This window comes from Aspergillus tanneri (assembly GCF_003426965.1).
Source record: "Aspergillus tanneri strain NIH1004 chromosome Unknown AapTan_4_pilon_pilon_pilon, whole genome shotgun sequence".
Classification (NCBI taxonomy): domain Eukaryota; kingdom Fungi; phylum Ascomycota; class Eurotiomycetes; order Eurotiales; family Aspergillaceae; genus Aspergillus; species Aspergillus tanneri.
In genome coordinates this window covers 2,763,218-2,776,517 of record NW_022984631.1, presented here as the reverse complement: position 1 = coordinate 2,776,517, position 13,300 = coordinate 2,763,218, and the positions used below count along the sequence as shown (strand labels likewise).

Here is a 13,300-nt window from a genome sequence, read left to right as displayed (position 1 = left end):
GACAGTTTGGAGTGGAGCTTTTTCATTATGCCAGATTAGGTTGTTTCATATACTTTTACTCTTTTCAGTTCTGTTGTGCTGCCGTCGATCGTAGAGACCGTTTGATATTGATTTTCTATTGTCTGCCAGATCTCGAACTGGAGGTCTAGAACTAAGTACACACAGCCTTGGACCTCTAGCTATAACAGAAACACTCGATAGGATCCCACGACAAGATGTTTCCTTCTACAGCATCCTTTAATCTGCTTCCCGACATGCATATTTCACGGTTCAGCTTTCAATACCTGAATCAAGTCAACAGGATCATAATTGATTAACCCCAAAACATCCTGACTCGTTCTCTGTCGGTGGCGAATTGGTCCTGCTCAGCTGATTGCTGTACAGAGACACTAACCCTGCTGTTATAGGTACTGTCGTCTTTATCTTCCGCCAAAACAACGAGGTCCTCAGCGGCATTGTCTACTAGGTCAGAGAAGTCCTGCGATTGGCTTATAATCGGTTCATCGCTGTGCTGTTGGGGCTTTGTGATGGAGAAGGCACCAGGGACTTCGTCATCCGAACTGTCGATCGTAATGGTTTCTCGGTGGGACTGCATTCTGGGAGGACTACTATTGCTTTCATCCCTCTGTGATATCCATTGACCGGTAATCTCGTCAAAGGTTTTGACAACTAGATTCGGACGGACGGGAGACAGACAATGAGTATCCACTACACTAGTATTTTCATTCATGGCCATGTCGTCATCAGATTCAACCTCATCAGAAATTCCGTCGTCATCAGATGATTCTAGGATGGAGGGCTCTTCGTCAGCCTCTTCATCTGCGGTGCTCCTGATGGAAGTCTGTGGTGGTAGTAGCGGCGGCGGCGTCGTGAATTCTTGTGTAAGAGAGTAATAGCCATCCTCGACACCTCTGTAGAAGTCTTCCCACGATCCCGTTCTGTTCATTCTCCATGAGTAGAACATGCCCTCGCTGACAGGCTTGCAGTAGTCATAAGGGAGCTCAACACAAGATAAAAGCCTGCCAATCATTGCGCCGGAGGCATGGTCCAAACGCCCCGGCCCTTGAGCAAGAGCTTGATGCAAACGCTTCTGATTCTTTTCAAATGAACTGATTGTATCAAGCTGGAATAACGCGCCCAGATCAGGATTCTCTTGTGTAAACTGTACAATCGTGCTGACTTTGAAAGAGCATACAATAGCTGAACTTGGGATATTACCCCAAACCAAGTACTCCCCAGCCCCGTTATAAAATCCTAGCTTAATCCTAAGCTTTAGCACGAGAGTCTGGGCGGAGTATACTGGTGATATGAGTTTGTTTCTGTCGATTATTGATACTATCGCTCCCTCTTTGCCCCGTAAAGCCCGATGGACAGGTGCAAGCATGGACTGAAACGTAGAAATGAAGGGAGATAGGGTCTTTTTGCGGCTAACATGTTGCACAAAGTATTCATTGAATACCGCCTGCTGGATCTGTTCCGGGGTGAAGTAGTCAGTATCTTCACTAAACAAACCAGCCCGAAAGAGCTTTTTGGAATTAATTCCTTGCGTGTCTATATTAGACCATCTGTAAAGCAAGGTAGGCATCCAGGTATCTTTCGAATTCGGTGTGTCTAGTCTCTCCCTGTTTTCCATGTAGCACCAGAAACACAACTTTCCACCCGCGGTGCATAGAATGGGAGTCTTGCTAGCAGGTGATATCGGTTGCCTAGATCGTTTGGGGGTGGTATTTTCTCCAGGGCTTGCATCAGTATCCTGGAAGACAAGTCATAATATGGCCATCACTCTTTAGTATGCGAAGAGCGGCTTTCTATCGTATTGTCTTGACTAACCTCTACGTCTCTCCGCGATTGCGAATCTAACCTTCCTTTTACAACTTCATGCTCAGGGTATTCCAAGTTCCTAGGCGGGAGAGAATGGAAATTCGATGTATCGATATCATCCTCTTCTTTTTCAATCAGATGTATGCCGTGAATTGATGCAGTTTCCTTAATCTTTTGGATGAAAGGGAGCCAGATCCCGTTCCTGGCAAAAGGCGACAAATGTACACACCCCCATAAGTAATCACCAGTTCGTTTCATTGTATGCCATTGAAAGTGAAGCTTGTTCCATGTGACTTCAGCCGGGACACCATCATCCATTAACTCAGCTTGGAAGCTGAATTTAAAGATCTTCGAGAAAGCATCTCTATCTCTCTTGAAGAACTTGTAAAGGCAACAAAGGAACAATCTTTGTTCAGTAGACCATCTGATACGACGCGGTCTCTGTAATAAGCCAAGACCAAGATTTTCCATTATGGAATATTTTTATCGAATAGTGCAAGAGATGATACAGGTATCGAAGACGGGATATTTGTCGGGATGTCTTAGGAATACTCAAAGTGGGAACAGTATCACAAAGACGGGAGAAAGAACTTGGCAGAAAAAAGAAAGGAAAAAAAAAGAGGATAGAGGGAAATAAGACTATTGAAGTTGAGAAATGAAGTCTTCGAGATAAGACTAGACCAGCATTGGTTAAACTGAAAAAGAAATCCAGTCAAGAGGAAGTTCTCAGCTTGGTGGTCAGCCAGTCGGTGCTTCAGGAGTGTATGGAATTTGCCAATTCCAAGTAGTATCAAATTGGAAAGGTGTAGATGGGCCATTTTCCAGGCTTGTGTTACTACGTGACGAGTGAATGTTGGGGATGCAAGGTGATTGGTGAGTGAATGGAAGTACCGACATGATAGGTATATCAGTATCCATATCAATTTCACTATGTCAGTGAATGTAATGTTAATGATTCGGGTGTTGTGTTGTTGTTAAACTTCACCAGCCTGAGATTTATATACAGGGATCATGAGGTCAAGAATCAGGTGACAACCGACACGCCTAATTTCTTTAGACAGGAACTTGGAGATAGAAAAGAATAACAGATCAATCTGACCACATCATTCCCCACAATGGGCATATTCAGATAAAGCTGCTAGTCCCATAGGACATACATAACTCCGACAGCCCAGGTGAGCGCTAGACTGACATCTGCCTAGACGGCAGGCGGAGAGAAGCTCCACCGAATTCCATTTAGACACTCCCCGACTACCTGAAGCTCTCTCAATCCTCTCCAATCACCATTCGATTGTTGCATTCTTCATATCTACTGCGTATATACCTCCCCATAAACTCGCCTTATTCTTATTCCAGTTGCTCCGGTCTCACCATCAATAGTTTGGGTATCGTTTTCCAACCGTCCCCCGCATTCCTTGCAGGCCGTTTTAAAAGTCTCAGCACTTTCTGCAGCATGGCTTAAGCCATCATGATAGGTCTTGGTGCTGGTGAGGATAAATTATTGATTTGGACACTACGATAGCCTTCATTTCCGCACTGCATATAGCCTTCACCTTTCTTTTTTCCGTTGCACCCTGAAACACCTAATTGAACACATCACGCTACCCCCTGGCTTACCCGATTGCGGCCTAATTACGGAGGCCTGACAACGTTCGACGATGTCCCACAATTTCGAGAAATCGGTGAAAGGGGCTACTAAAATCAAGGTCAGTGTGTTGGATCTGTTGTAGCGACTGAAACCCCCCACTGTGGTCATTCCGATCCGAGTTCTGATAGTGGCCTCTCCTAACAGCTCGCTCCCCCCAAATCCAAATATATCGAGCACATCCTAGTTGCGACACATACAGGCGAGGCTGGAGTAGCAGAGATATTCCGAACACTGCACCTTCGACTTCGAGAGTCAACATGGACGGTAGTATTCAAGTCCCTAATTGTGATGCACATCATGATCAGGGAGGGTCAGCTGGACGCTACTCTACAGTATATGGCAGAGAATCCGAGAAAGCTTGCAATCAGCAGATTCTCCGAGGGTATGTGAGAGGCGTTGTAGAGTCGGATGTGATAAGGTGCTGACGACCTTGTGCAGCTCAGTCACAAGGATATAATATCCGCAGATACTCGGACTATCTCATAGCGCGCGCAAACGCATTCGAGGCCACCAAGACCGACTACGTACGGAGCGGCCAAGGACGGATGAGGAGACTGACAGTAGAGAAGGGTCTACTACGAGAGACAGAGATTGTTCAGAAGCAGATCCGCGCTCTGCTACTATGTGATGTAGGTTATGAGACGATTGTGGAGCTGCTGCGATTGCTGACCAAACCCAGCTCTTGACAGATGAACCTGAAAATGAAATTACACTCACAGCCTTCCGCTTGCTGACTTTGGACCTCCTCACCCTGTACTCCGTCATGAACGAGGGCACGATAAACGTCTTGGGTAGGTAGCGGCCCCGTGTCCTTGCGCTATTGCGGGTTCTTACTTTACTTGCAACCAGAACATTATTTCGAGATGTCACGGCCTGATAGCGAGCGCGCGCTTGAAATCTACAAAGTATTCACCACGCAGACTGAGGAAGTCGTGAAGTTCCTCGGTGTTGCGAGGCATTTTCAATCAGCCACGCGACTAGAAATCCCGAAACTTAAACACGCATCCACGGATCTAACACGACTCCTGGAGGACGATCTAAACGATCCGGACTTCGACCTTCGCCGGCGAGACTATCTGGCATCGAAAGGGAAAAGTGGTGGTCCTGCTCCAAAGGTCACAGCAAGTAACACCGGGGGAACTGGGAATAGGGTCGTCAACAATTCCAATCCTGCGCCTCCGCGTCCCCAGACTGCCGATCCTAGTCTCCCAAAGAAGGAAACCCCGTCAGATTTGATAGACTTCTTCGACACAATTGAACCGACTCCACAAACAATGGCGACGCAGCAGTTTCACCAACCACAGTTCCAGCAGCAACCGCAGGCGATGCAATTCCAGCAGACCGGATTTCAACAGCAGCAGCCAGGGTTTTACTCACAACAAACAGGCTTCCAACAAGCGACCCAACAGACAGGAGTTGCCCAAGCGGGATCGTTTGTCCAGCAAAATCATAATCCATTTGGACAACAGCAAGCACCACAGCCTCTTCAAGCTACGCCGACTGGCGCAGGATTCGGCGGCTACACCCCGCAACCACAGACATATGCTCAGACAGGCCTTGCGCCCAACCCGCAAACTCACCTTTCTCCGTTCCCTCAACAGCAGCAGCCACAGCAGCAGCAGCAGACCACGAATCCATTCCGACAATCCATGTTGATGAGCACACCGACAGGCTCAAGCTTGTCTCCCACCCAATTGAATCGCATGAGCACCAATCCGTTTGCTCGACGGTTGTCAGTTGCGAACCCCCAATACGCTGGCACCGCCGATGCGTTCCCGCAACCCCCTCAGCAACCGCCGCAGCCTGTCCAGCAATTGCAGCCGCAGCGTACTGGGACGAACCCCTTTGCTCGAAGCTCTTCAGTCCCTCCGCAACAGTCTCAAGGGCTGCAGCCACCGGCGGCGGCGCTGCGCCCTAATCCCACCGGTAGCACGAATCCATTCCGACAGAGTGCATTTATCAACCAGCAGACCGGCCAGGGGTGGCAGGCCGGCACCCAACAAGGGACAATGGGTGGTTATGAGAACTTGGAGACTTTACCTGTTTTTCCACGACCGGGAATGATGTAGCATGACAGTGCCCGGGAAGGATAAAAGGGCAAAATTGATAGACCGGTTACTCTTCCTTTTTCTTGTTTTTTCATTCTTTTATTGTCTTTTTGTTTTCTTTCCCCTGTTCGAAATCTTTCCGTTCCTCACATTCTTATTTGTTTTATTTATGCATGACAGCAATCTCGCAGCGCGGGCACGATCTGTCACATGTAGCGATAGCAAGGACTGGTTAGCGACTAGGACCTGTAATAAAAGATATCTTCTATTCGAGATATGAGTTTTGTATGGAGTGCACCGAAGAGAACGTTGGTCCACTCGGTCAACGTGAGTTTACTAGATTAGACCGTCCCTCTAAGATTCGTACAGTGGGACGATGGCATACACATACAGTACTCCGCAGTAGTAGTCCTACACACTATGCAGTCGATCGACTTACAAAGGACGACCATAATTGACAGTCCTCAAGAACATTCAGACGACTCATTCTTCCCCACTGAGCCGGATAGAAATATTTATTAACAAAAGAACTTTGTCCTCCAACTTGGTCTAATCTTAGCGCCAAAGCCAAATGGCAGCGGTGCATCTCCCGCGGAGAAATTCCGGGCCAGTCAAAACTACAGAGAAACGAGCTCAAGAAAGAGAATCGGAGATGCTCGGATATACGCCAGACTGAGAGCTACAGGTGGGGCGAACCCGTTGTTTTGAATGTTTTGGATGCTGTCAGCCAGAATCTATTCGTTGATGCATTTGTTGTGTTTATCTTGTTGGAGGGAAGTTCCAGGCTGCAGCTGTTCAGTTATTTCCCCTCCACTTTCTTTCTCGCACCAACGAAGCATCTTCGCCATGGACTTTTCCTAATAAGGGCAGTGTGCTGGCCATTCAGCCATCTATCTCTTTCTCTTCCTCTGTTTCTCTCCTGCCGATACTCGTATAGTGTCTGTTTGCTCAAGCCATGGATGCCAAGAGCCCCCCTCAGACCTCGGGCCAAGGCGAACAGGTGCTGCCCATCCACCCGGCTGCGCATCATAATCCCCCGTGGATGATGCCGTCCACGCTGTCCGATCCTCCTCCCATAACTTATCCGAACCCCCCTTATGAATATGTGCCTGCCCCGGTCCCGGTCCCGGTCCCTGTCCCTGTTCCTGTGTCCGCACCGACTGCGACACCGCGGAACGTCCCCCCGTCCTCAGCAGCCTCGCCGTATATCAAAGACGAAACTTCGTCGGCAGCTCCAAATGTGAACCATCAGAATGATGGCCCGAGTACGGCATCCAAGTCCCGCAAACCTCGAAAGACCAACAATGCGTCCGCAGGTCGATCGACCCTGTTCTGGGTCCATAGTGACCAGCAGTCCGTATCGGAGGGAACGCGAGAGGATACCCTCAAACGGATTCGTTCCCACGTCATGTCCGAGCACAATCGGAAGAAGAGACTGGAGAATACCAAACGCTACAGGAGCAAGACCTTGAAACATCTCGCCTTTCAACCGGTAGAGAGCGCTGCTGCAGGTCCCGCACCTCCCCCGTCAGGGAGATCGCTTGTGAACGCGCCCTCCGCCGGTCGAGACAAGGAACCGACGCGAGGAAACGATCTGGTGGTCACCAGTGCCCCTGGATATGCCACCGTTACGGCGGGCACCCCTGTATCCGGCGCTGCATATAATTATGCCATTGCCTCGATCCATGCCCCAGTCCATGCCCCAGTCCATGCCTCGGTCCAATCGACATCATCGCCGTCGGTGTATCTGGGCCATGGCGCCAACAAGGATCCGTTTAATATGACGCACACTCATCTGACTGACCGAATGTTTAGACATCTCCAACACTGTAAGCTGGACTATCCCCGAAGCTGTATGTAGGCTAACGCTGACTCAACCGCGCAGTCCTATTCGACCTTACTCACATCGCTTATCCACTGCAACGCCGCTACGGCCCAAAACTACAGGCTCACTGGGCGTCACTCGTTCAGAATAATCCCGCCTCCCTGCACGCATGTATATGTGTCGCGGCGTCCAACACGGCCCTGGAAACCGGGGAATTTCCCCTAGTCGATCCGAACAAGCGAGGATCGAGCCTGTTACTGCTTGACACGTTTCACCACCGAGGTGAAACGATTCGGCTGGTCAATGAGGATTTATCGGATCCGATCAAAGCTTCCAGCGATGAGTTAATTGCGGCCGTGTCGATTCTTCTCACCATCGAGGTATGCCGGCAGTATCCCGATCTACAGTACGTGAGCCATGACTGACCGGTTAGATTGCATCCGGAAATCCCGATTACCTAAAAATCCACCTGGCCGGCTTGAGACAGATGGTTGGCATGAGGAACAAATTAACGGACGTTTCTCCCGACATTCGATATCAAATATCATGGTTCGTCGGCGCTTGGGATGAACAGACAGGAGAGCATATGGAGCTAACTTGGGACAGGACGGACATTCGAGTCGCGTGCATGGCATTCACCAAACCGATCTTTCCTTTTGTGCGCGACGCTCGTCCGGCACAAATTGCCATTGTGCCACCAACCAAAGAGCTCGAGCGCACCGCATCCCGCCTGATATCATTAACAAAAGTCCCGGGCATATTCAGCGACGTTCTATCCCAAACGATCATGGATCTCCTGGAACTGGTATGGTATGCAGAATGGGTAAAAGGCCCTGTATTCCAGGATTTCGACGATGAAATTGAAGGCTACTTCAACACCGAGGTCCTCTACGTTGAATACACGCTCCACTCAAACCGATACACAGCCTACGGCGAAGCCAAAAGCGACGCGTCTATCGAAGGCTGCGTCCGTCTCGCCTGCCTTATCTTCCACAACTCCGCCATCTGGGACTTCTACCCGAACATTGCCCCAGTATTCCCGAAACCCATCGTCATGCTACGCAGCTCTCTCGAATCGCTCATCCTGACGGGCTGTTTCCACTTCTGTCTCGACCTGCTCACTTGGCTACTGTTCATCGGCGCCTGCTCGTCGAAGGTAATGCCGTCCGAGCGGACGTTCTTCGTCTCGGAGCTAGCGACCGCTATCCGCAACCAGGGTATCCAGTCCTGGCAGGAACTGCGAAACCACATGATGAATTTTTTCTACGTGGATCGGGTGTTCCTGACTCCTTTGCGTGGTCTCTGGGATGAACTTCACGTGATGGAAATACCATAGGCGGTCATTCTTATTCAGGAGTATTGGATAGGAGTTGTAGATAAAATAGACAAGATGCACATAGAAATCAAGTAGGTATTAATGAACTGACTTCGTAGATATAAATTGATCTGAGCAATATATTTTCCTCCTTCCCTCGCTTTTCCTCTTTAAATACAAGACAGAGGGAAAAAATAGACTAGGATAAAATACCATATCTGAAACACCTACATACCCAATGGAAGTACGTAGTAGGTAGTATTTGCAGTACGGTGTTAACTTCTCTTCAGGTACATACAGACAAGCAGTTCTATACCGAGTTTCAACCGATACCAACTCCCCACCGAGTTACCCCCGAGATCAATAGACCGAGAAATCACCGGGCGGAAGTACTAGGTACATACTAAAGTACAGTACATCCGATGTACATCCAACCTCAATAGTTAAAAATTAAAATTAAAATTAAAAACCTTCTGCTTACCTATCTATCTATTTATTTAATTCTTTTTCTCCTTTTTTCCCTTCTCGTTTCCACTTTCATTTCTCCTTCTTGATACGTTCAGGTTTGTGTCTCCTTTACTTTTGTCTATCTATTCTATTCCATTCTGTATTATTCCTTGCTGGAAAACTAACAAGGTACTTTGTATACGTACCTAGAGTAGGGCAATTGAACAGCCAAGTGAACTCTACTTAGCCCAGGTATGAGTCAAACCAGATATACTAATTCCTGTCATTATAAAGTTGCATAACATCACTAAGTCAAGCTAGATATAGATTATCTCATCCTTAATTCATTATCCACCACAATCACATGGACACCACCATTATTACCCTTAACCGATAGTATTTGAGCACAAAGGAAAAACACAAAAAAGGCAATTACTATGCAATGACCTATACCTGCTGCGGTGAAACTCCTCGCATCCCGCAATCAAACGCACATGCGCATCTAGACTGCCGGTCGCAAATGTCAAATCCCACAGCCACGATCTTACAAAAAATGGGTATCTAAGATGCAGCACAATCTCCCTCCCATTGACGGAACTGTTGTCCCTTGGAAACCCCTAACAGCCCAACAATGAGGGCTGCGGTGAGGTCGTACATCGCTTTTAAACAGTCTCCCGCTCGGTCTTCTTCTGCGAGCGGCTGCGAGCAGTGGGGGACCAGGGGAAGTGAGCCACGGGGAAGATGAAGAAGCTGTTGCTGTCGTCTGCCATACCCGCCAAAGCATTGTACCACGCAAAGAACGCCGCCAACAGGCCAAAGAAGCCACCCGCCTTGATGATTGGGGGGTTGGGCTTACCCTCGCTGTCACGGTGGATGTATCCGATACCAAGCAGGAGGAAGGTAATGTCAAGGAAAAAGAACAGGAAGAAGAATGCCACTGTGGACCTCAGGGTGCAGAAGAGCAGAATGGTCGTGAAAATGAACCATCCCTAACAGACCGCTAGTCAGTAGAGTCCCACGTGATCGATACAGTCCGCCGGAGGACTTACCATGAGGAACAAGCCGAAAGAGTTGTCGAACATGGCAGTACCACCACTGTCTGCGCTCTTAAGTTGCGACTGGATGTTGAACCCACCCGGGGTCAGGACGATCGCAAACGAGAGCCAGAAACCACCATACGAGGACAGAGCAGTGGCACCAAAAGTGTTACCGACGGCCATTTCCCTGTGGAACGTCAGGATGGAGCGGTTCGACAACATACATGAAGAGAAGATCAGCACTTACCACATGCCCGCAAGCAATTGGACAAGACCACCATAGCCGAAAGCCAGGGCCACCACAATATTGGGCGCAGTGATATCGCGCGCCCCCATGTTGATTGCGCTCAGCACGAAAGTGGTGAGAGCGAAAGCACACAGGCCCAGAGGAGCCGGGTTGGCGAACTTGCGACTCTCGACCGATTTGTATAGACCGGGCTGGAACTCACCGCCGAACGGACGGAGCATAGCCTCTTTGGTGTTGACATGGGACAGAGGGCCGTATCCAAAGCGGGCAGCCGCTCTGGCGGTCTCCTCAGCCGTTAAATGTTGGGTCACAGGAGCGCCTGTTCCATTGACACCATCAGGGCTTCCCTCTGTCGTCACAGGGGCTAAGTCCTTCTCGAGAGAAACGTTGTTCTGTTCAACGGACATGATTGTGGACTAGGATCGAATCTGACGAGAGATTACGAATTGAGTTTCAATCCAGAAGAAGTGGGGGAAAAAATAAAGCAACCCAGCTAGCTGGATTGCAGAGATGGGAAAATATATGACACCACAGAACAGGAAGCAAGAAGAACAGAAGGGCGCACAGCACTGCTAGAGATCAATAACAATCGAATTGATGGTATGGGGACCGTGCAAGATCGAGGAGGAATAAGTCGAACAGGAGGAGGGGACGGAGAACGGGAGAGGGGACGAGCTGAATTTAGAGGATGAACGGACAGAGACGACGAGACGACGAGACGACGAGAAAGCCAGCCGGACGAGCGAAGGTTGCAGGGGAGACCAGCAACTTACCCAAATGGGGAGGAAGGGCCGTTTTAGTGAGTTTAGCTGGGGCCTTTTTTTTTTTTTTTGCCCCTGCTCAACCAGAGGATATTAATTATTTTTTCTATTCTGATTTTTATTTTTTATTTTTTTAATATTATTATTATTATTTAACCTAGATCCTGAATGGGTGTGGAGCGACGGTGCTGATGGACAGTTTAGTGTCAAAAGACCCTTCAACGATTTGCAAATCCACCAGACGGACAGGCCGCAGACTTTCTGACATCCACTGTACACGTCTACCAGAAGATATACAGTACACTGCAAGAGAAGATCAAATCCAGAAAAAGAAGAGGAGAAAAAAGTGACGAAAGATGACACAAAATTGGGGAGCGGGGAAGAAACAGCCACAGCATCAATAAGACCACACAAGAAGCGTTCTGGGACGAGTCGATGGTTGGTCAAGGATGAAGGGAAGTTTTCATTCCATCCACATTCTCCTGTCGTATCGATGGCCATTTCCTTCCTTTTCTCATCCTAGCCTGAGTATTTCCCAAGAGCCCGGGGACGGAAGTGGAGAGGCACCGGTCGGGACCTTGGCTCAACTTTCATTACTCAATTCATCCCAGTGGCATCTTGGTCTGGGGATCCCGCCAATCACCGTCTGGGCTGAAGGGAAAGGAATGGGAATATGACTATTCCTCGGTGGTAAGTATGTAGTACCGATCACTAATTTCTGTAGGAAGCAGCACCTGTTCAGTCTGAGCAGATCTGTGATGGCGATTGTGCTGGACAGCATGATCCATACTGCTTTCAGTCCATATACTTAGGTACCTGTACCTGTGGATGTGGCGCCCGTATTGTAATTACTAACCGGGCCTCGCCTCCGGATTTACCTTACCAATCTAGGTACCTGCAGATGGGCTTGGCCATTATTCTCCGCGATATATTTCAGCCCTGGCACTCTGCACGGAGTACTCTGTATGGAGTAACTCCTGACTCCAGTTCGTGTATCTTTATAAGGATGCTTGGAATGATTTTCAGTATACCAACACATGCCAGGAGCCGTCTTTTGCCTACTGCAGTAGGGTAAAGTTCCTAGTGCCCGGCTAATTGAGTAAACCATTGGCTTCACACCACTGAGTGGGCCCTTCACTCAGGTTACAGTCTATTCGAGTTCGAACTCGGAGTCCTCCACAGTCCAGAGTCCAGTTGTGTACATCTTTTTGGGGTGGGTCGCTGGACGGTTGATGACACCTATCCATGGTTGAACTAAGTAGACATGAGACCTTCGTGAAAGTCTCCTTCAGTTGGAGCACCGTGAGGTTTCATCGTGAGCCCAGATCACCCTGGTCAAGGAGGAGTGCTATTTCCGGCCATGGTCTTGGCGACGGAAATACGAGCCTCCGATCAAGTAATTATGGGTAATTTAGATGATAGTGAGTGAACGGTTCGTCATATTTTCATCTACTATGATCACTTGGGGATAGCCCATTCTGATCCATGCAGAGTAGAATAAAAATCTCCTTGTCCAGGTAATTACGCTAAGAGAAGGTCCAGATGTCTCTCGGTCGGCTCAAAGCTAGATTTCCCCGTCAGCCGTGGCGGATACGCACCAATAATCCCCCGAGACGATCTGGAGCGACGACGAGGTGCCACTGGCCAGCTGCAGTCTCCGACACGTTACTATCCGCGGAATACACTCTGATGCCTACTAAGTTGAGTTGGTCTCTGTTCATCTCCACTTGGGGGCAAGGTAGAGTCTGAGTTTGACTTCTCGGTCTCGGGGTCTCCTTCCCTTCCGTCCTTCCTCATTATTATCCTCGTTCTAAACTGCTGCTCATTCCGATGGCGTGCAAACAAGCTCAGGGACCCGTTATCCACGGCTTGTCATCCCTAAAATCGTACCATTGACAACTGACAGCGGGGTGCGAAGATTCTATCGAGCCCGACCGACTTTATAGTAGACAACTTTCAGGGTGACCGTGAAGATCATGGAGACGCCGGTCCCGACTGTCCTTACAATCCAGTAGCCACTCCCTCAGTATTGCGTCGGAAAATACTGCAAGGAGTTGGGTCGTCCACGTACAAAAGATATTAGGGAGGGTATGATCTGCATCCTTGTGCTGTGTAGAAAGGTTTCTCGGGTAACAGGTATATGTACGCCGA

The 13,300-nt window shown here is 48.9% G+C and overlaps 4 protein-coding genes across 4 annotated transcripts; 2 read left to right on the top strand and 2 right to left on the bottom strand.

Annotated features, from left to right (window-relative positions):
- Positions 1-313: 313 nt before the first annotated feature.
- On the bottom strand, positions 314-1,585 carry ATNIH1004_006096 (uncharacterized protein; the record flags this gene model as incomplete). Its single annotated transcript, XM_033570732.1, has 1 exon — positions 314-1,585. One exon carries the CDS (start codon positions 1,583-1,585, stop codon positions 314-316), a length of 1,272 nt encoding a protein of 423 aa, XP_033426764.1.
- A 1,894-nt stretch (positions 1,586-3,479) lies between these two features.
- Positions 3,480-5,538, top strand: ATNIH1004_006095 (ENTH domain protein; the record flags this gene model as incomplete). Its single annotated transcript, XM_033570731.1, has 5 exons — positions 3,480-3,527; positions 3,614-3,851; positions 3,908-4,098; positions 4,149-4,260; positions 4,319-5,538. 5 exons carry the CDS (start codon positions 3,480-3,482, stop codon positions 5,536-5,538), a joined length of 1,809 nt encoding a protein of 602 aa, XP_033426763.1.
- A 934-nt stretch (positions 5,539-6,472) lies between these two features.
- On the top strand, positions 6,473-8,678 carry ATNIH1004_006094 (uncharacterized protein; the record flags this gene model as incomplete). The annotated part of the gene is made up of 4 exons (XM_033570730.1): positions 6,473-7,346; positions 7,403-7,722; positions 7,776-7,891; positions 7,949-8,678. 4 exons carry the CDS (start codon positions 6,473-6,475, stop codon positions 8,676-8,678), a joined length of 2,040 nt encoding a protein of 679 aa, XP_033426762.1.
- Positions 8,679-9,766: 1,088 nt separating this feature from the next.
- ATNIH1004_006093 (acetate uptake transporter family protein) lies at positions 9,767-10,795 on the bottom strand (the record flags this gene model as incomplete). The annotated part of the gene is made up of 3 exons (XM_033570729.1): positions 9,767-10,093; positions 10,154-10,328; positions 10,389-10,795. The coding sequence occupies 3 exons, from the start codon at positions 10,793-10,795 to the stop codon at positions 9,767-9,769; spliced, it is 909 nt and encodes a 302-aa protein (XP_033426761.1).
- Positions 10,796-13,300: the final 2,505 nt, after the last annotated feature.